General features: G+C 41.5%; 1 protein-coding gene across 2 annotated transcripts; it reads right to left on the bottom strand.

Annotated features, from left to right (window-relative positions):
- Positions 1-345: 345 nt before the first annotated feature.
- Positions 346-15,453, bottom strand: LOC111839877 (tyrosine-protein kinase HCK-like). 2 transcript variants are annotated; one of them, XM_072715287.1, is made up of 13 exons: positions 15,021-15,453; positions 11,792-11,922; positions 10,304-10,334; positions 9,790-9,883; positions 8,613-8,708; positions 7,919-8,022; positions 7,414-7,563; positions 6,775-6,927; positions 6,505-6,691; positions 5,987-6,059; positions 2,840-2,993; positions 2,585-2,716; positions 346-2,123 (listed from the first exon to the last, which is right to left on the bottom strand). In XM_072715287.1, exons 2-13 carry the CDS (start codon positions 11,909-11,911, stop codon positions 1,921-1,923), a joined length of 1,497 nt encoding a protein of 498 aa, XP_072571388.1. In that variant the 5' UTR covers positions 11,912-11,922; positions 15,021-15,453; the 3' UTR covers positions 346-1,920. The 2 variants fall into 2 exon arrangements, with proteins under 2 accessions (XP_072571388.1, XP_072571389.1); XM_072715288.1 differs by having other exon boundaries at positions 11,792-11,919.
- Between the last annotated feature and the right edge of the window lie 7,941 nt (positions 15,454-23,394).

Below are 23,394 nucleotides of genomic sequence, written 5' to 3'. Positions count from 1 at the left end.
TACATGGTCCGTAGTATACTTGCTATACTTATACTCAAGCATACTTAATAACATGAACTTCAGGTATACTGCTTTTTGCTAAGGGAATACCCATTTATTAGTATCTCGAGTTAAATTACACGATAATTCAAACTGAGAACATTTCACGTGATATGAAGTATATTAACTGTAGTACTGTATATTAGTGATTTGAAAGATGTCAATATGACAAAGGAAATTTTATAATTCTTAATTATAACACTATCAAGGACCTTTAGCCTAGTTCCAAAATATCACTTATCTCAAGAAAATTTGTCTCTCCAGAACCGCTTTGTGATGACTACAAACGCTGCACAAGGACAGAAGTTACGCCGACATTGGTGAAAGTTTATTTTAAGATTACATCCAGTTGCAAAGCACAACACGAAGACTTCTGCAAACTAAAATCGGAAGATTAACTGGTACATTAATTATTGGGAGTTCAAACTGCAGTTAAAAACTTTAATATGTTATTCTATGTCAATACCAAAATCACACATCTATTCTTGCTATTCAATAAATACATAAATGTGACAATGAAATATTAAATGTAAAAATGTGCAAATTATCCCAACCAAATAATAAGTCAGTTTTACCTTTAATCTTTATAAACTGTTTCAAAAATATTATTATATCATTTTTCATTATTTTACTTATCTCCGAAATGAATTTGTTACACGTCTATTGAAACACTCTGTCCATACACTTGAACAACGTTTCCACAAATATCGAACATTTGTTTCCAGCCAATGTGCAATGAATAGACAAAAAATATAACAGGACAAAGACAATATCTACAAGACATGCAACAACTCCAAAATACATAAGACTTCATTATATGTTAGTTACTATATAAAACAAAGTGACACTGCTTTATTTATAGTTTAATTTTAGATAGATTCGGTTCTAACACTCCGCATCACAATAAAGTTCAATCCGGAGACATGCGTGCTGGTGATGTACTTCGTATATATCGCCCTCTTTTGGCACACAGGGAAAATGAAGGGAGCTGAAAGGTTACCGTTAGACTAGTTTGACGGATTTTCCTACGTGTGGCTCAAAAGAAAATCGTTTGGCTGTTTGATGAGGCACAATCCACCAAGATTCTGTACTGTGTATGAGCTGCAATTTTTTACATGGTAATACATGGCAATGTCTTTAGACATTGAAATACCAGCCGACCAACATTTAAGAATTTGAATATATAAGGGAAAGAATGGTAAATTCTTCAGAAGAATGTCTGCTGTCATACACTTTGAAATTGGTTATGAATTTAAATAAATCAAGTAATATCCATCCATCCATCCATCCATCCATCTTTGAAAGAGTGTAACCCTCCAGCAATATTATTGTATTATTATTATTATTGGATGAATATTAATTGTCCCATCCATCCTTTTTCTGTAACAACTTATCCTATTCAGGGTTGTGGGGGGTCCGGAGCCCATACCGGAGCCTATGAGCACAAGGCAAGGAAAAACCCAGGATGAAGCGCCAACCAATCGCAGGATGGATGAGTTGTTTAACAGCAAAATCACTTTTGTGATCTCCACTATTTTTGTGAACTTTATTCCATTATAAATCTAAAATTAGCTACATCCAAAGCATTAGGGGCAGTTTGCAAAACCTACAAAACTATGTACAAAGTAATAAAACATTTACATATATGTAAATCTGCATGTAGATTTGTCTCGAATTGAAAATATCATGGCAGCCAGCTGACCGAAGTTGGCAACCCTGTTCACCTGGTGTTTCAGGTATAATGACAGGCGACTTTAAAGACTGATATCAACTGTATGTACACATACCTTGCCTGTCTGGGTATGAGTTAAAGTTGGTTATATGTGGATGTGTGTATGCCTGTACATTAGCAGTGTTCACGTGAGAATGTGTGTGTGTATCTCAAGGCTGCTGCTGGTACTGGCTCTCCGTGGCCGTGTAGAAGTCCTCCAGCACGCTCTGCAGATACTCGAAGGTGGGTCTGTCTTCGGCTTTGTTCTTCCAGCACAGCATCATGATGTCATACAGCTCTGGAGGGCAGCTGTCTGTACGTGGCATGCGATAGCCCTTTTCCAGGAGACGGATGACCTCCGGGTTTGACATTCCTAAAGATATTTGCACATGTACACACACACACACACACACACACGTACACACAATGTACAACGTTCAGAGATAGCTTCATTGCTTCACTACTAGGATGAGTCCTTAAAGGTCACCACATATAATAGTTTTGGCCACTATGCCAGCCAGCTTTACTGATTGGCCCTTTTCAATCAGAGGTGGAAAGTTCAGGTCCAGAAAGTACAAATCCAGACCAAGATTTTGTTTCCACTAGCCAGTTGAAAAAAAAAAAGAGTAACAAACTCGGAATACTCAACTGGTTGGTAGAAACAAAATCCTGCTCTATATTTGTACTTTCTGAACCTGAATCTTCCACCTCTGTTTTCAATCACCATGTGACAGACATGACCAACCTTGGTCACCATACATCAGTAACCATGAAAGTTGTCCTTAATGACCTTAGTCACTAAATATGAGTCACTGTGCTATAATAGTCACTTGCCTGGATATGGTGTGCGGCCATAGGTGATGATTTCAGTCAGCAGGATTCCAAAGGACCAGACATCGGACTTGATGGTGAAGGTGCCGAAGTTAATGGCCTCGGGGGCAGTCCATTTGATGGGGAACTTGGCACCTGCCGGGACAGAGTCAACCTGGCTTAGTGGGTCTCGGAGCCTGTCGGCGGGTCCTTCTGAAGCTGTGGCCAGCACGGAAACGGCAATCCAAAGCAAACTGGGGTGCTCTGCCACCTACTCACCCTCCTGGGCAGTGTACTCGTTGTCCTCAATGATACGCGCCAGACCAAAGTCTGCAATCTTGCAGACCAGAGCCTTGTTGACCAGGATGTTGGCAGCACGCAGGTCCCTGTGGATGTAATTCCTCCTTTCGATGTAAGCCATGCCCTCTGCAATCTGGGAACGCACAGGGTCAATGTCTCTTAGGAGGAAACCCCCCAGTATCAGTAGCAATTGTTCTTTAACTTCCCAAAAGCTGTGAATAGCGCTCCCAAAGGTTTCTCAAATGGTAGTGCAATTTTCATTTGCTTTACCTTGATAATGTTATGTCATATAATACTGTATTTGGACAGCTGCAGTTACAAATGCTGACTTCTTGAAAACACACAACTTTCAGGCTTGAGCTAAAGAAATTTTCTATGAAAGTTCTTTGCTGTCACACGAAATGGCTTGGGGGGGGGGGGGCAAAGCATAAAAAGTAAGGTGCTTAGAAACTTCAGTGAATCAGGTCAGGTCATGCCGGGGAGCTTGCACCGGTACAGCACATTGCCGCCCGCGTCCACCACACGACAAGACACCTTGGGATCCGGGTGTGCGAGCCCCCCGGGCCAATGTGCCTGGTAATGTGCCTCATTTGGCACTCCCTGAGCATCTGCTCATTCAACACAAAGTCAAACCAGTGGCACCCAAGGATTCTACAAACGAATTCAGTGAATGTTCAAAAAAAACAAAAAAAAAACAATGAATTTTGAACCTAAATTTTGAAATTCATGCATCTTACAGCATCATTTATATGCTTCCCAAACAGTACTGAAAATGACCTCAGGGACATGCATCTCATTATACAAACAACAACAACATTATTATTATTATATAAATTAAAATAAGCGGGTATGGAAAATGGACAGATGGGCACATGTATATCCATGCTTTAAAAGCAATTTGTTTTGTGGTACATTAGGGGGCACTGTTGCATGACCTTGCTCTGTAAGAAGCGTGACATGTACAGCAGGAAAGACTGTATTACAGACAATACAGCAAACGTGCAGTTACACAAGACACACTCACACTCTTGTCTGTATTGAGCATGACAGGAAGTGTGACAGAAAGGCAGCAGAAGGGTTAATAAATCAATATGAAAAGGGCAGGCTGAACTCTGAGCTAGGTTGGAGGAGGTCACGATGCAAACTTGAGGGACTTTGAAAATGGCTTCAGAAAAGAGAATTCAGCACAAAATGTAACGAGGTACTTATGGTCTCGTGAATCGACAGGTCGATGGTAAGACTGTTCTGCAAAATGGAGAAGTACAACAGGAGGCCAATCCAAAAACACACTTCCTATTTCTTTGCACTGGCAGATCAAATACAATAACACCCACCTTCTCTGCCTGCCTTCTCCCTCCCTCATAGGTTTTTATCAGGAAATCTGTGTGTCTATCAGTGTTTATGGATCTCTGTTCGTACCTCTGTGCCACAGTAGTGTTTACCACCGCTCGGATCATGCATTTGCAGGGGGCCTCTGATGTTTCAGGGGTTCAAAGTAATTTTTTGAAGGCAACAAGAACAACAAACTCATTCCTGCCTCTGTAGGTCTGTACCAATACCAGACGTGGTAATTTCTGGTCCAGAAAGTAAAAATACAGACCAAGATTTTGTTTCAACCAACCAGTCCAGTTTAAAGAGTCACAGTCAGAGAGTACTCAACTGGTTGGAAATTTCAGCCGCTGACCAATACCTTTCAGTGCTTATACCTCATGTGTGTCTGTGTAGGATTTCACATCATGTTTCCATGTTTAGAGTGTGTCTGCACCACTGCCCGTGCATGTGCACAGCATGTTTTTATCTCTGTGCGTCTCTGAGCATCTCTGACTGTGTATGCTGACGTATGGCCCCACACGCCATCTACGGCTCCAGGGTGTGACAGTGGGTATGAAACACACACATCACATATGAGAAAATTTTACGGAGGCTTTATAAAACATGACATACTGTCAACGCCAAAATAGCTGGCATCATGATAAAGAGAAGCAATCACGATATCGAAAAAGCATTTTTCTTAAATTCTACAAGTCTTTTACAATATTACTTCAATGAAAAAAGTGTCAAAATTATAGGTATGTCAAAGAATTCTAATAAAAAAACTAACTGTCCTGCATTATTTTCTTTTCAATGCCGGTCACTCATTCACATGATTTGTGACTAAAGTTGTGGGACAGTTATTGTGTGGGTTCGAAGTAAGTTTGGCTGGTATTTTTTCCCCCACTTCTATCATCTCACAAGCTGGTCACTCTAGCCCAGCTGCTATGTTTACGTCAACTATGCAAATATATGTCAAACTGAAACAAGCAGTTAATATTAGATATAGACCTGATATTAATGTCATGAACCAAAACGCAATCAGGAAAAAGAGCTTTTCTCCACAGCATTATGAACTTTGTACTCATGACAAGTTCACACCTAAATGTTCAGACACCTTCAAAGCCACATTGTGTTCAAACAAATGTTGGTGAAGCCATTCGGAAATGCAAATAAATTACTGGGAAAAAAACATTGTAGCTTATGGTCATTCCACATTTTTTTCTTAAATGGTTTTTGTTAGATCCCAGTCAATAATCACATGGAAAGCCTATTTAAATGAGAACGTTTAAATTGTACATGAACCAGTTCTAGGAAATAGTAAACAAACCATTTCCACTCTAACCAAGGTTTATTACGGTCAAGATAAAGGCTTTTAATAGTTAAATAATCTTTTAATTGAAATGTAGAAAAATGTACCAGTTTTATATTTCAAATAAATGTATAAAATTAACTGGACTGTTATTCTCTCATCTTAATGGCTTGTATTTAAGCACTATCCAATATTAGTCCTGTGTTGGTCATGGTTAATATAGTATGAGCAACTGAAACCACTGATAAGCATGCATACCTGTACTCGTTTTATACGTTACTGGAGGTGTGAGAAGCATCATGATAATTTGCTTTTGTACTGAGAGATCTGTATTCACTGGCACACATTAAGGCATGAAAGGTAGCGTGCACCAGCTACCACAGCACGCAGATGTGAGCCATCTTACACGGGTTGGCACTGTTCAGCCCACTGCTCTAGCTGACAGACCGCTGTACTAGACACCCACAGACATATGCCTACAGCAGCAGCATTTGCAGCCTCACCTGGGCTGTGAAGTCGATGAGCTTTGGAAGCTGAACAGCGTTCCCCTCGCTGCTCTTCAGGAAATCCAATAAGCTTCCTGGAGACGGAGACAAACACGTGCAATCAGCTATAGCCATAAACCTGTGCTCACCCAAACACTGGCATGGCACTTAATGCTCATACTCACTTAACGCTCATTCTCACCTAATGCTCAACGTCCATACTCAATGCTCAAGGCTCATACTCGCTTAATGCTCATCCTCATTTAATGCTTAATGCTCACTCTAACATGCACATTTTTGTTTTATTTATTTACCTTTATGTTACCGGGAAGTTCCATTGAGATTAGCAGCTGTACAAATTTACTGCATGTTAAAATACAACATATACGATAGGATATACAAAATCCACACACTAGACAGCTATTTAAACACACTGGCTTCTGAAATAAATGCACACAGCTCCTAGTTAAAGAACAGATGCATACATCCTACCTTTGAAAGTAAAAAATTGAAAGATAGTAGGATGAAAGGGCTACTTGCCTTTTTCCATGAACTCTGTGATGATATAGATGGGCTCCTCCTTGGTCACCACAGCATTCAGTCGCACCAGCTTGTCATGCTGCAGAGTCTTCATCAGGTTGGCCTCAGCCATGAAGGCCTCTAGGGACATACTTCCCGGCTTCATGGTCTTCACAGCAACCTTGGTGTGCTGGTTGTAGGTAGCTATAGACAAGAGGAACTACATTACGCTGCATGCACAGCAGTCAAGCTGACTAGTCAGCAAGACTGAAGAACAGGCGGCCTACCCATCCAGACTTCCCCAAACTGGCCGGCACCCAGCCGCTTGTCCAGCTTCAGGGATTCGCGGGGGACTTCCCAGGCATCCTTCTCCCAGGGCTTCTCAGGCTTCAAGCTTATGCAGGCGCTTTTGAGGGGCTGGCAGAGTCCATCACCTTGTTCTGTTTACACACAAACAGACAAGCCAATATGAAGATACTGGAACCATTGTTGACCTGAAGAATGCCTGTCTATCCTGAAATAGGGATTACAACACCTAATCACAACCTATCAAAAACAAGCAAAGTTCACAGATGTATCCATACGCCACGGGTTTCCAGCTCCAATCCTGGAGTGTTACTGTCCAGTAAGTTTTTTATCCTATCTGGCTTCTGATGAGTCACACCTGTTCTCAGGTAAATACCAGGAAGCGAGACAGAATAGAAAAGCTACTGGATAGTAGCTCTCCAGGACTGGAGTTTGAGAGTCCTGCCATACCTGAACATTCCCTATTTGTGATGTATGACAATGTGGTTGGTCACACCCTGTGAATCATTGTCAAGACACGCTACCAGCAGATGACGCTGTGTGTTGATACAGACTCTGATATCCTTTTTGCGATTATGGGCGGATGTCATCAGCGAGGATGGCAATCAAATGTCACTCACTTTTGTAGTGGGTGACCAAGTCCTGCAAGGTAGCAAATGTGATCCGAGGAGAGATGTAGAAGCCACCATTGTCCAGGGTGCGGATTTTGTAATGCTTGACGGAGTTCCCAGACTGGGCATCGTAGTCTTTTACCGACAACGAGTAGCTGCCTGTAAGATAGAAGCGGAACACATCAGGGGCAAGTCAGAGGTTAACATGAAGCAAAAAGCAGCTCTAGGATAATCAAGTGTTGCACATTTCACACTTAGTGGTGACAGTAATATATTTATTCTCTGCAAGCACACAGCAGCAGTTTAGAGCAAAGGCCATCTGAAGGCAGCAGGTCAGGCATAACTGAAAATAAAAACAAGATATTTTCTCACCTCCATAGCTGAGGTGCCAGTTAACTAATTACTCTATAATACTTTTGTTAGAGCCTGACTAGAGCTTATCTGGTTTGGCTTATTTTAACAGGCAAGTAGGTCTGAGCACGTGTGGGGGGAATGGACCAATGGCGTGGCTTGCCTTTGGTGGTCTCACTATCTCGGATCAAGAAGGCACCGACGGGATTGTCCGTCACCAACAGCTGGCGTTCCGCATCTTTCCGGCTCAGTCCTTTGAAAAACCAACTGGGAATGCATCGGGGCAGTCAGACAGCTATACCTCCAACCAAGATGCCCATCATGTCACATAACTTCCTCCCAGAATGTACTGGGACAGAAATGTCTCAGAGCAAGAGAGTCATTTTGCTAATTGATTTCTCATGATTGCTTCTCGCGTATAGTGTGAAACCTGGAGGAAATCCACAACAACACAGGGAGAACATGGCAAACTCCACCAACAAGGAGCTGAAGGGTCCAAATTAATTAGACCCATAGACCCAGGTAGGTGAGGCTATAGTGCCATAAATGAGTCCCACAGAATCCCTGCCAGTGCAGTGGGTACAACTGGAAACACATCAACTTTCTGTCGTCCAAGAAACACACAAAAAAGAAGAACATTTGATAGCCCAATAACGGTTATTACAGCCTCACACAGCAATAATGAAGAAGCTTAACTTAGCGAGGATAGAACAAGTCTTCTGAGAACTTCGAGTCTTTGTAAGCACTTTTTCTCTCCATCCCGGAAAGCGACTGAATACAAAAGCCCAGCCTCTTACAGAGAAGCACACCGAGACAAACAGACATAGAGAAGCCCAGAGTTAAGGCAAGATACCTACTCTTCAGTCTGCAAGCTGTCTTTGGCCACATAGTTACAGGGGATGAAGCCCTCTTTTCCTGAGGTAATCAACTTGGCCATCCACCACTCGCCTGACCTAGAGAGAGCACCAAAGAGACAGATCAGCAAACAAGAACTAGGGAAATAAACAAACAGGACATTTATATATTCTTTTACAATACAATAACCGCAGCACTAGATAAACATAGATCTACAATGCCTTTAACTATCAAATTACATATAAAGTATTTTTATGCCAATTTCAACATTACATGTATGATAGAATGTTGAAAATTTTGATTGTAGACGTATTACCATGTTAATTTTGTGCCAGTAAGGCTCCCCAGATTAGTAACACAGCTCAGGGTTTAAAACAACAAAAGCACTGCCTGGAATTTTTTACACATCATATGTGGGAAAGGAGAGCAAAACCAAAACTATGAAAAGTGAATGATAGAACAGAAAAAAGAAACAGGAACAGAACAGAGAAAGACTATGGACTGCAGACATACACACACACAGACACAGAGAGAGAGAGAGAGAGAGACAGGCACACACACAGAAACAAAGACACACACACACAGATACACACCCATTAAGGGGAATAAAGAGTAAGAACAAGGCTGTCTCTGGATAATGAGAGGAAACTATCATGCAAGCAGAAATCACGGACAGGCGACTAACTTTAGAAGCTGAAACTCCTTTGAAACCCAACAAAAACTAAACTGGGACCAGCTTCATCTTTGTAGCTGTGAGTCTAGCTCTGTGCCTAAAGCAGCCCCAGGCAAAAGTCAAGCTGGATAAATGTGTTACGTTCGGCATGCGGGCAAACGGGGAAGTAGGCGAGAGAGCCGCGAATACTGTAACACGGGGTTTTATTCAGGGCAGACAGGCGACGAACATCAAACATTACAATGACTGATCTGGGAAACAGAGAAAGACGTGGACTAATATACACCAGACTAGCCAGAAATAACAGGACACAGGTCATCGCAATCGGGAATTAACACGAGGTAACGAGGGGGGCGTGGCACACACGAGGATCGGATGAGCTGGCCGTAACCAAATGAGCATGGACAACAGCTAATCATTTAACAGACAGCCCTTCACGGACACATTTTTAGGCCCCGGGGACAAGCTTTCTATGGAGCAGCATCCAAGGGAAGAAGAGCACTCACTCTTCCAGAATTTTCAGCTTGTCTCCCTTCTTGAATCCCAGGTCTCCATCATGGATTGGCTCATAGTCATACAAAGCAATGACTGCAGTCCCTCCTGTTAGGGGGTGGAGTGACAGTGTTCGCCTTATGCTTTTAGCTCACAAACGTTCATACTGCATGATGGGATTGTCCCACATTTAAAGTTTTGCTTTATGATATTTTATATCCACATCAATTTTCAATCGAAATTTTTTGAAGGAGAAAACAGAACTAGATTATGTTTAGTATTGCACTTTGTGATTTTTATTCTTCAGAAGGACTCTGTATCAAATAAACATGTTATTTCCTCATCAGTAAAAGCAATAAGAAACTGGTATAAGAATGGTATAATTTATGGCAAAACCAAGAGGCACAAACTATGAATTCACATGGGGAGGTGGGGGGGGGGCAGCAGCCTGGACTTCAATGTGGAAAGCAGTTCACATAATTTAGTATACTGTGGAGCTCCTTACAGGTTTGGTTTGCACGTGCTTACCGTCGTCTCCAGTGGGAGCGCTGGGTTTCCTCTGTCTCATTGGAACAGGGGCCAAAAAATGACAGATAGACAAGAGAGAGAGAAAGAGGAAGAAAAGAGTGAAAAGGACATTTTCTTTGAAATCTCTGCACAAAGCTGACATTTGTTGTGTGAACTTTGTAATATGTTCGTTTTTCTATTGCCTCACTTAAAAGCCTCCAGTACATTTAAAACACTCAGACAAATACCAAAATCTATGCCCATCAAACAAATAAGAACTCTTATCCTGAACCAAAAACTTGAGACATAATGTGCCACAACCAAACACTGGGGAGCCAGAACTGAAAGGCCCCCCCCCCCCGGTTGGGTGGACCTGCACTGCTAGTTTTTACTGACACTTCTGCTACATTTACATTCCAGTTCTCTGAAAGCTTCTTTCGTACATCTGCAATTGTCACACAAACTCAGTGACCAACAACTCTCTCAAAGTCTAGTGTTGTGTTCACAGTCAGCAGATTATACTCTCTGCGCGCTCCTGTACAACTCTCCCTAATTTCCAAGCATTCTATACCCTCACTTTAGTATGCTACACACTCATACATGCCTCTTACAAGCTTACCATTCCCCAGTACACTTCTGTACTGCACTTCTACCATTTTCTGCAGCTTTATCCAAGTCCCCCACACCAGACCTTATTGTGCTCAATCTTCTCCTTACCTCCTTCCTAGTTTATTGCCTTCTACCAGTGACTCACACCCAGGTTTTCAAGTTCTTTTTGAACAACCTACTTGACGACAGTTTATATGAATGTCATGTCTATAAGAATCTATGGCAGCACTTTACTTGAAGCAGTCTACATAAGGGTGACATGTAACCATCATAAGAATGACATGACACATGTCATGCACATTAATGACACATTATTGATGTTTATGACTGTTGTCATAATGTGTCATTCTGTTTTTGGAACTGATTGACACATTAGGTATAAGAATTATTATAAGAAATATTATCACATGTGTCATGTCATTCTTATGTCATTCTTATGACGGTTACATATCACCCTTATGTAGACTGCTTCAAGTAAAGTGTTACCGAATCGATTAACTCATTCATAACATATTCATAAAGCGTCATAAACATGGCTGTAAATGTTTATAAAAAAGGCATAACACATTTTAGCCATGTTTATTATGCATTATGAATACTTTATGAGGCTCTCATCTATACTGCACTATAGATACCTTCGTAATGCAGTACAAAGCATCCTTAATTCTTATACCTACCATTATAATGCATTATGAAGGTATCTAGAGTGCATTATAGATAACAGCTTTAAATAACGTGCTACTGCTATCTCCTTCAGCATGTAGAGGAAAGGCTAAACTTGTTGCCTGAGCAAAACAATAAGTTTACTCAAGAGCTAAAAGGTTAGATTAAGAATCTGCATGAATTGTCTCACCCAGTACTAAACTTAGGAGCCCCCCCACATTATCAGGTCCCACTCACATGAGATGTTGGGTCCTCCACATAGTGAGGGGACTGTGTGTTGGCTTTGCTTGCATTTCCATCTGGATCTTTGCTTTTCTTCTCATGTTCCAGTGGCTCCTTGGATTTCATGCAGCCCATCTTGCCCCCTGCTGGACAAAAGTAGACACCACAGTGTTTTTACCCATAACTTGATAGAATTCACCATATCTACACAATAAATTACATATAAGACAAACTGGGATCTTTGTGCGTCCAATACACTCAGCTTTAATTTATATAATCAGCAATTAATTTGCCTCTGACTTTTCATTTTTGTGATCATAAACATTTCAGGAGGAAACCCATGCATACTACATTTCAATTCACCGATCTCTGATATGCCAAAATGACCCCATGTTTTGTGAAGTGAAATACTGAAGCTAAACCAAAAGTACGAATTACTTTAGCTGTCTGACCCTAAGCTTCACTCCAGGTCAAGCCTCACCTGATTTCATGGTTGAAACCCACATATGTCCAGAACTGTCATAGGCAGAGGTTAACACTCAACCTCATGACCTCAGTTGTGATCTTTAGGTGAGGTTACCTTGTACCTGTGGCCTGTACTACGAAGTGGGGTTACTGGCTTATCGGGGTAACTTGTCAGATTTAAGGTACCACAGTTTAAATGGACTTCATATTCGCTCACTTACATTTTGCCCAGACTACCTTAAATCCAGCAAGTTACCCCGATAAGCCAGTAACCCCGCTTCGTAGTACAGGCCACAGGCGTGAAAAATCCTAACAACAACAACCCCTAACTGAACAACAAGCAGCCATTGAGAAAAAATTTTCATATCGTGTTTTTTCTGCCGGACAGGCTGATATTATACATCCGCTGGAATATCTCCTCATTTGCAATAATCAACAGAAAACCATCACATAAGTCTAATAAGTAAGCAATTAAGTAAGTAAGTAAGCAAACAAACAAACAAACAAACAGAGGGGACAGTTGCTTTCCATTGAATAACCAAATTTAGCACAAACTATTCACACTAAGATGCATACAGCACAGTGTCCCATTGTTGGCATTCATGTGGGGGGGGTGAAAGTCCAGTGTCAGGTGATATTCAAAATGAGCTTGAATTTGGATTCCAAATAGTCTGCTGCGAGTTCCTGGTCTATTCAGCCGCTGAACTAAAAGCAGTAATTTCAAGTGGTATCTGTGCTAGTTTTAAAATAATATACTGAACACTGAGATGCCCCGTTGTACATGTGTATATGCAACATACACGAGAGATAAAATCTCCCAAACATTCTTCTCAGATTCCGGCACTCTCCTAGTGCAAACTGATAACCAGGACATGTTTCACTGTAGCAATTCTGACTAGCCATCTTGCTTAAATATGCAGTGGTGACTTCATTTTCTGATGTGTGAACCTTAAACCCCAGAGTAAAAGGTGCTGTGCCATGACCACTATCACTTGCTTTTGTAAATGCTTAACAATTACAGCCAAACTGGTCAAGATAGATATCTGGGGATAACTTCTACTGCAAGCTTACAGGTCTAACCACCACTTTCAGTTTCGCCGTTTGACTCTTGGTTCACTTTCCTGTGACTTCCTGTGGTAGCCATTACTAGCTAGATCCTTGCTAGACTAAACTGTTCTCAGGTCAGTGGACTAGGGCATATTCTCACGTCAAATGGTGAGTGCAACTTAAAAACCCAAATTTTTCTATCATTATAAAATACTAGTTTTTGAACAAACAATAAATCATTCAGCCCCTGTCACCTTCAAAATTAATTTGAAAAATAGTAAATATGTATGCCATTAATAGAGCTACATCAGTGTGACCTGCCTCTAGAATGTTCCATAAACCCTAGACGTTAAAGACTCTTCTATCAATTTTATATCAATGGATGTAGACAGTCTGGGATGGGAGTTGATGGTGTACACATCATTTATGCAGTTATTTGGCAGTGACGGAGTGAACAAGAAGTTAGCTAATGTTTTAAATCGCTAGTTTTAGCACCTACTAAACCTATTTCTGAAATAACACATTAATGTAGACTATTATAGGGCAAACATACTTGTGACACAAAACATTGGATATTACAACAAGCTTTTTTCAGTAAGACCTTTCAATAAGTAAACAGCGTAATGAATATTGTCAGGCCGTAATGACTGACAGGTATCACACAGTACTACTAATAGATTATCAAAGTCTTCCGCTTACAGTCTAACACTTTCAAACCATCAAATTACACAGAATATGAATTATATTGAAATTAAGTTTCATTTTAATGGTGGTCAGACTTATCCTGGCACTGGGCTACAATGTCTAATAGCGCTCACTGCAACCCTCGAGCAATCAGTGTGAAAACATTGACCTTATCTATGCTGTCAAAGAAGTAATGCAATGGTAATAGGTATGGGATGGAAATTTCTCATTGGTTACTAAATGGGCATTTTCCCAGGGATTATTGAAATATGTAACAAGTGCAAACACTAATTAGTATCATTTAAACTTCTTTTTCCTAGGCCATTACCAAAATGGCTGATTTGTCATTCAAAAGATGATCTTGCATCTCCTCACTGTTTGACAGGTACTACCTCAAAAAAAAATATTTTTCTCTCTCTCTTTCTCTCTCTTCCTTCTGCTGTGACGGCGCTTTCTTATTCGGCTGTAAATGTCAACTGGCCCACAGTTATTGGAATTACCACGGACCCGGATATATTTCTAAGACCTATCTGAAGCTAACACATAAGGAAACGTGCGTACTCTCACCCTGGCACCGCCTGTTGCAGTGCATCTACTTGCTTCCTCGTCAATCATAAAATACACCGGTCGGTGGAACGTCCCAGGCAGTACACCTGGATTCACGAGAGCTTCATTGTAGAATAAAAATAAATAAATAAAAAACGATATTGTGAGTAACGTATGCAGTTTAGCCTCTAGGTTTTGGTGGTGCTACTTAAGCGCATTTCACGCCACTGCCCCCCAGATCACACCATCTAGCCTATTTAAAGTTACTATTTTAGTGCCTAGTAAATTGCCCCACGCAAGCACAAGCACTGGAAGAGAAATACGTTAAAACATATACGGCGTGGATTATACATAAAATAACTATATATTAAAACATATTTTTAAATGTTCAATCGTAAAACACCACTACTCCTCGAGGCAATATATATCTGTAATCATACAATATGCGCATTGCAGTGATACATAGAATATGTAGAGACCTGTCAAATACGTCAATACTTACTTTCTACTAACTTTTTTCAGTTTCCAAATTTTGGCTTCCACGAAATTTGATTCTCCGCCTGATCAAGACTATTTAGTCTTTATAAGGTGGTTCCGCCATGCCGTTGGTTAAAAAGGAGCCAAGGATTAAAGAGTGCAGAGTGAACTGATCCAGTAAACTAACCTACTACCACCGTCAACGCGAAAAAGCATTAAGATCTGGAGAGCGCTGCTGAAATGTAGATCTCAGACTGAAAACGAAACTTCCGGATGCGAAATATTCACGCCAAGAAAAAAAAGTGTTGTTCCATCTGGTATCACACAAAATGCTGATACAAGAAATGTACCGATAATAACTAATAATTTATTTGTATTGAATGTCCATATAGTATCTAAACTATACGCCTACGCAATTTTGATTACTGTTACTGGTGACACTGACAATATTTCATCATTATTATCCTTGTCCCTGTCATCATCGTCATCGTCATCATCATCATCATTCACTGGTAGAAGTAATAGTGTAAGAAACTAAAATAAGGTTGTGTAAATGTTCTTTTCATTGCAGTCGTTAGATAGCAAGGTCTATCTGCACTTGAAGTTCAGGAATAGGTTTTATAATAGAAAAAATGTGCATTATATCACACCTATTTTTGAAATTTTAATCTCAGTAACCGTAACTCCATTAACTGGAATTACATACTTTCTCTCCACTAAATTAGATTTAATCTACAAAACAGCACAACTTAACTATGGAGCAACACTTTTTCAATAAGGAACAGCAACAGGAGAATTTTAGAGAATATGCATGTTAGGTTTGTTTGTATTTTTTTAAAATATATTTCCTATTTCTAAGCTCCCTCCCCCTCAACTGTCTACATAAATAACTGCCTCTGTGGATGGAAAATTAACTCTTGCAAAAAAAAAGTGCTTCCTCAAATGAAAAAGAGGAAGAGTTGAGTTTCTCACTCTTAAAATGCTTCATGTTCATCGAAAAAGATTGTAAAATAGACGGGAATGGAAAAAGAAAATGGACCAAGTGTTTTTTTTTTTTTCCTTATTAGCAGTTACACATTTACTGAAATACTTTTACAATATCCTCAAAAGAGCACCCAGACCAGACCGGAACAATACAACTGCTGTTAAAAATAGTTGGCAATTCACAAAACAGCAAAATATAGCCGAGCACAATCCAAAATCAGCGTTTCTGAGCATAGCACATTTTCAGACAGTAATTGTACTCATCAGTATTGTTATCATCATCATCATGATTTGCTGTGTCGGATCAGGTATTAAAGCATTACTTTACAAACATTTTATAATCTTCTAAAGCGACCTTGAGTTTTTAGCAGTTTAAAGAGCATTATCACTTTAAGCAATTATAATTAAGCAACTAAACAAAATAATTTGATACATCAGTGTAGCTTTAAAGTTATACAGTATATGCATACATAATTTTAAAAATCCTATACTGAATGGTCTCATTTTAATCATTTAAATTTAAAATGAGACTAACGCTGTTTATGGTGCTGTTTCACAACTAAAAAGAGTAACTGACCCATATGATAAAATGATTTTGTCAGGTATAGGACTGCAGCCTTTGTTAGGTAAGCCTATATGTTTCGAATTGGCCTCAGTAACTTGCGGATTCACAATGGAAGATAGGGAACTTGCCCTTAATTCGTCTTATCGGTTGCATCTGAATCATGACAGAAACACCTAAAATAGCAATAATAAAAATTAAAAAAAAAAAACGCAGTTGTGGACGATTAAAATAATTTGATTTTTCCTTCAATATCTTTCGGCCCTAAATATAGATATCTGTTTATGTAAAATTTTTAGGAAGAAAAGGGGGGGGGGGTCTGGCAATATTTGGCGTAGGAGGGGGACACGTTTCCCCCCGTCCCCCTGTCTCTGGCGCTCTTGTGTATGTCATTTTTGTGCTATCAGGGGCAGTTTGTCAGTGTGAGTCTGTTTCTCTAGTTTGCCTTGCGGAGCACAGGACACAAAATCCGTTGCAATTGTATGTGCAACTTATGAAAGTTATCAGGAGGGGGCGCCAAACAATACTGTGACTGGTAAGGTCGTAGCGTGCCTTTCACTGCACTGTGTCACCGCTATGTTGCAAAAACAATTTTAAACCTATGGAGAAAAGCCATGAAATACTCAACACATAAATACTCAGCGCTTAAAATCAATTTTTTGCTATTGCTGCGCCCAGGTTGTGATATCCCCTAACATTGCATGTGAGATTATCCTCAACTATACTATAGTTTAAAAACCTAATGTTAGTCTCTGGCCTTCAGTTCTGTTATATCTTAATTTTATCTTAATTTCTTTTCTTGTTTGTGTGTAACATTGTCCAGTGTCTCTGCTTTATTTTAAAATGTGCTGCATTTTACTTGTTTTATTATTGTATTGTTGTAGCGTACAGCGACATACGTTGTTTTTTTAACTATGGTACATCAGTGCAAATGAGTCTACTTGACAAATGCTAGTAGAAGTGCCACCCTAGGCAAGCTTCACCACCTAATTTCGCTTTGTCTCAGACTAGGGCAGCGGGGGGGGGGGAGGGGGGGGGGGATGGTTTGCTAAGTCAGCGCTCCTTCAGAAGATGGCGGCCGTCCATGTGGCATAACGGGTTGACTGGCACTGCTTGAGTGGCATTTCAGCTTGTATCCCTACGATATCTCTCCCTCTCTCCGTCTCTTCTATCCTCTGTTTGTTGCAGTAAATCAGTGACACACAGGGCTACAGAATGCACTTTGCCAGCAGGTTCCAGGTTCAGGTATCAGAAATGCTGCTTCCCCATTGCCAATCCAGAACTCGGTACCTGTGTTCAGTACAAAACTGTGGACCTGCTGCCTTCCCTGATGCTCCTAAGCATCTGCAGACTTCATTAACATTTATATTGTCCTTAGAATTAGATTTATCTGCATAAACACTAGACTCTCTTATTCTCACAGAGACAGTGAGATGGCCTGATATTATTATGAGTGTGTCATGTCATTGAAGACTAAATAAGGCTGTGTTCTATCTGTGAACACAATGTATTTCCTATTGTGGCATGTATACTTTCCCATGTCTTCTGTGAACTCTGTCCCATCCTCGTGTATCTCTAGTTACTGTATATCCCACCGCTTGTGTGTCTTACTGTCCTGGGTCTGATCACCCCGCTTTTCCCGTTGCACGTGGTTTAGTGCTTCTTAGAATGCCCGTGTTAGTGCTTTACAGGACTTAGTAGAAAGGTGTTGCTCTACCCTACAAGCAAACTTCTTCATCATTTCCCTGTGCTGCTCAAAGGGTATGCAGACCACTTCCTGTGTGGTGTTGGGGGGCAGCGTGACTAAACACAAGCATGGCAGCATTCCGAAGTTAAGTCGAGAGAGTCATGCTGCTGGCTGGGTAGGGTCAGGGCAGAAAGGAAACCAGGCCGCTGAATGTGCTCCAGGCTTTTAGAAAGCACTGTATTAAAGTTAATGATTGTATGACTGAAAGAACTGAAAGTTAAAATGCAGACCAAGCAGGGAGATGCACTCACACACAACAATGTGCAAATCATGTAGCTATTTGTAAACCGGGGGGCTTGCCCACTCAGTTTGGGCTAGCAACACAGAGCAGCTAAGTATTGTGGCACGTCAGGCAGAGACTGGTGATCTAGCCTGGTGCTATAGTGAAGTGCAGTTACAGCAGCAGGACAGAGGAAGGAACAATACACTGTGTAAAACTGTCAATGTGCGAGTTTGTGTGTGTGCGTGTGTGCGTGCGTGCGTGCATGTGTGCGTGAATGAGTATGTGCCTATTTGTCACGTCTTACTGTGTGTGGGTGTGAATGGGTGAGTGCGAGTGGACAGGCCTGCCGTACCACCCATCTGCTGGGCAAATGCATCACCACAGGGCTGCCACACATGCAGCACACCCAGATGTACACATATAAGCATACAGACACACACTTCCACACATACAAATGCATGCATATGAAAATGGTAAAATCCTGCAGAGAAACTGTACACACAAGAACAAGAACAGAAACCGGGGAACAAAACTGAGGCACAATGGGGTAACCCAAGTGCATACATGTGAGGTTTTGTTTGTCTGAAGATGAAGCATTGAATGCGAGAGATCACAAATGTGTGTGTTCAAGTTAGTGTTGTAGTTCTCGAGACCGGTCTTGGTCTCGAGACCGGTCTCGAGACCAATTTTTTGTGGTCTCGGTCTTGTCTTGGTCTCGACTCTATTTGGTCTCGGTCTTGTCTTGGTCTCGACTCTATTTGGTCTCGGTCTTGTCTTGGTCTCGGACATAGCGGTCTCGATGGGATGGGGAAAAAAAGAGAAAACTGCACATCCTCACAGAACAGTATCATTATTTATTACGCGCCTCAATTCAAATGCAACCAGTCAGATGCATCCATTTCAAAAACGTTACATTTTATACATTTTCTCCACGGACACTGCCAGTGCTTCACAGTCCACACACATCATACACATCGTATCATACATCGGCAAAAAAATGTCCGAAAATGTCCGCGAAGTCTATAGCATAGTTATAATTCAAATAAATTAGGTATTTTACATTGATTAGAAAGCACGGTCTTGGAGGTGCAAGTCAATCTGGAGGCTCATTCTCTTCAATTCAAAGCAAAGGATCATTACATAGCTGTATTCATAGCTTACCCGAGGCCTCTGTCCCTGGTATAAGAGACTTAATATGAACATCTTTCTGGTACATCCCATCTCTTTCCCTTGACGAGGTCTGATAAAATGGTTATAGGAGAGGATTGCTGAGAATATTATTTTCTATCTGGTCTCATAACTATGACAAATCTGGGAGATTTTAAATGAGAGACATATGGACATACGGACAATATAATTGAAAAGATAACATGAATTTGATTTAACGAGTAATGACACTTTACAGCAATGCCTTTTTTCTCTACAGTTGATCTGGGTAATGTGATGTCGATTCTAGCCCTAGTCTGTTTTCGGTCTTGGTCTTGGTCTTGGTCTCGACCAGTCTTGGTCTTGGTCTCGCCTTAGTGTGTCTTGGTCTTGGTCTTGGACTTGGTCTTGGTCTTGGTACCCTCAAGTCTCGGCAGTGTCTTGGTCTTGATACCCTCCGGTCTCGGCAATGTCTTGGTCTCGGTTTAGGCGGTCTTGACTACAACACTAGTTCAAGTTTCAAGTTTTGTTTGTCACATACACAATCATAAACCATATTACTGTGCAGTGAAATACTTTTGAAATACTTCTTGTATCGGGCTTGATGAAATATGCAATACAAAGAGAAAAAGTAAAACAGTTTAATTAGAAAAGAGTAAATAAGATTTGAATAAAAATAAGAGTAAGACCAGACTGATGACAGTAGACAAAAATGGAGAGCAGTATATCAACAATTAAAAAAGACGTGCAATGAGAATGAGTAGGTAAAAAAGCATAAAGTGACTTGTTAGCTATGACAGTCCAGGATACAAAGCCAGAAGAACACCAGCAGGTGAGTGGGGTGAGGCTGAGACACCAGGAGGAGAGCGGGGCGTGGCCAGGACACCAGGAGGAGAGCGGGGCGGCACTGCTGCAGTGGGGTCAATACAGGCGAGGCAACCCTTCAGGGGCCAGGACCCTGAGTCTCGGGCAAAGCGGCCCTCTGTGGGCCAGAAGCCTGGGACTTGGGCAGAGGAAGTGTGGGGTGCAACTCTTTCTTCTCCTGGGTCGGGTGATGGAAGCATGGAGGCGACTTCTCTTGGTCCAGGCACTGGCTGAACTGAGTCCAGCAAGAAGGTTTCAGGTGCGGGGTCAACCCGCTTCTTCTGTCTCCTCTTTTGGCATCTGGAGATGGCGGGTGGAGTGGCCATGAGCTAGAAAGCAAATTGGTGGCAAGCTTTGGGGAGCCAGCAGTCACATCTGCGGCAAACTTCGGGAAGCCAGTGGGCAAATCGCCAGTGAGCTTCGGGGAGCCAGCGGGCAAATCGCCAGTGAGCTTCGGGGAGCCAGTGGGCAAATCGGCAGTGAGCTTCAGGGAGCCAGTGGGCAAATCGGCAGTGAGCTTCGGGGAGCCAGTGGGCAAATCGGCAGTGAGCTTCAGGGAGCCACACTGTAGGGAAGCGGTGTGCTGAGCAGCTTTATGCAGTGGAGTCCCAGCAAGCCAGACCATCTCAGAGACATGGGGTTCCAGAGGGAGCAGTGTGGGTAGGTCGTCCGTGTCGCAGCCAGAAGCTCGGTAAGGCGTCCATACCAGAGGGGCGACCTGCATGCCGGGAAACTCTCCACGGCCTTCGTCCTCCTCAGGCTCCTCCAGGTCACTATCACTCAGTGGATCAATCAACGGGTTGTCCATCAACCACTAAGGAGTGTGGACTGGAGGCACAGGCGGAGGTAGGAGGTTGGGTGCAGGGGAAAGCATGCAAGCAGACCCCCAGACTAAAAGAGGGTCCCGGGGATATCCACAAGTCCTGCCATTCTGTCACATTGGGCAGGACAAAGGAGGCAGAGGCAGACGTGATAACAAACAAAAGGGGTTTTTATTAAACTCAAATTATCAACAGCTGGAAATGAACATGATCAGAAGAGATCAGAACGGGACGAGAGAAAGAAGAGGGGTCTAGGCAACACGAGGAAACAACATCAATGACAGTATCACAGCGCTAAAACCTTTGAACCCATTCGATAAGGTATGGTAGGCATACGTGATCTCACTCTTCAAAAGATTGCATGGATTTAGGGCCACAAAGTTGAGGGACACTGGCAAAAATGCCACCTATCTATTAATATCCACAAAACCTACGCATGTGCACTTTGAATGCAGAAACATCAGGACCAGGGAGACAAAGTGCCTGAAACACTATACAGCTAAGGTACAACTGGCAGACCGTAGGGTGCAGCCCCAGTGATAAGTAATTGTACCCTCAAAGGTACAAATTGGTACTATTTTTCCAAGTGTAAAGAATTAACACAAATCTGATATTTCAAGGCTTCAGTGAAGGTTTGCTTGGATTTCTGTATTACATTTGTCTACAGAGGTTGGAAACTGCAAGTATTATTCAAATATTACTTCCATGCGCCAAAACATGAAGAGGTGCTGACATTTAAAAACCTGTTTCTTGCATTTTTATCAGGGTACAAGAATGGACTGTAAGCAAATATCAGCCCAGGAAATTCCATTTGGCTTCAATATTTTTCACTCTGGGAGAAGGATCACCTTCAATATTCTTTGTTCTGGCCCATGGAAGTAGCAGACCTTAGGGAGTCACTGGAATAAGGTTCACAGGTGGACAGAATCTCTAGGCACCTCCAAGGATGCTGAACAACGCAGGTTATAGAGTCTGGGGATGATAGTGTTTTTAAGGAAAAGGTCCCTAGCAATTTGTTGCTTGACTGTGCTAAACCACGATGATGGGGACCAAGTCTGTCAGTTCATCCAGAGATATTGGCAATTTCACGCATCAGTACAGTTTTTTATTTATTTTACTGGACTACCTCAGATTACCTGTCTTGAACAGGAAGCATCACAGGAAGCATCACAGTCCTTCTGGGAATGAACTACATTCAGGCTGCAGCTGATCTCACTTACCATGTTGTAACGGCAGTCATAGTTATGTTTTTATTCGTATTTTTTTACATTGACAATTTCAGTTTGTTAATGAAAACCAAATTTCAACCTAAATCCCCCACACATTCCTGCAAAATGAAACGCCACATCTATCGACCCATTAGCGCGAGAGACATACAGTACATGCAATGAAGTCTACCCAGCTCTCTCCGCTATTAACCATTTCTAACCAGTGTTAAACATTGTTGCAATGTCAGCGTAGTGAATATCCTGATAAATATGCAGAAACGCAGATGACAGTTTCCATTTTTATTTGAACGAACTGGCAGAGAAAGTACCAGCAATGTCACGGACAGCCGAAGTCATTAGTATATGCATCGAAATACATCGCGGGATTACAAACCCACCGCAATAGGGGAACACTATTTTCGGCATTTCAAGAGAACCCGACACTTATGTCACTGACATAACTCTATATCACGGACGTTATTTACACACGTACTCCAGTACCGCTGCTCCCTATACGCAGAGTACGCAGTCTGCGTAGGGCACCAACTCCCAGGGGGGCACCATCCCAGCTGCTCAAAAAAATCGTTTTTATATATTATAATAATAAATTAATATTAATTATATACATATACAAATAAACTAAAATATACAAGTTGTACCCAAATCTCTGGATTGCTCTGCGCATAGCAGTGACGCTCCCTGTAACTGTTGCCTCTGCTGAGCGAAGTTTTTCTAAAATGAAGCTCATCAAAACGTACTTGCACTCATCTATGGCACAAGAGCGCATGAGTGGTCTGGCAATTGTCAGCATCAACTCTGAATTAGCAAAGGCTTTATCATATGA

The sequence above is a fragment of the Paramormyrops kingsleyae genome, chromosome 8 (assembly GCF_048594095.1).
Source record: "Paramormyrops kingsleyae isolate MSU_618 chromosome 8, PKINGS_0.4, whole genome shotgun sequence".
NCBI classification, from domain to species: domain Eukaryota; kingdom Metazoa; phylum Chordata; class Actinopteri; order Osteoglossiformes; family Mormyridae; genus Paramormyrops; species Paramormyrops kingsleyae.
The sequence above is the reverse complement of the archived record's forward strand: the minus strand, read 5'-3'. Positions and strand labels throughout refer to the sequence as shown.

What these genes read in the sequence shown, in the direction of transcription:
- LOC111839877 (XM_072715287.1), bottom strand. Translation starts at nt 11,911, where the DNA reads ATGGGCTGCATGAAATCCAAGGAGCCACTGGAACATGAGAAGAAAAGC. An exon ending in AGATAGTGAGACCACCAAAG is followed by an intron (nt 7,564 to 7,918) that starts GCAAGCCACGCC and finishes TCTATCTTACAG; the next exon opens with GCAGCTACTCGTTGTCGGTA. An exon ending in CTTGGTCACCCACTACAAAA is followed by an intron (nt 6,928 to 7,413) that starts GTGAGTGACATT and finishes GTGTGTAAACAG; the next exon opens with AACAAGGTGATGGACTCTGC.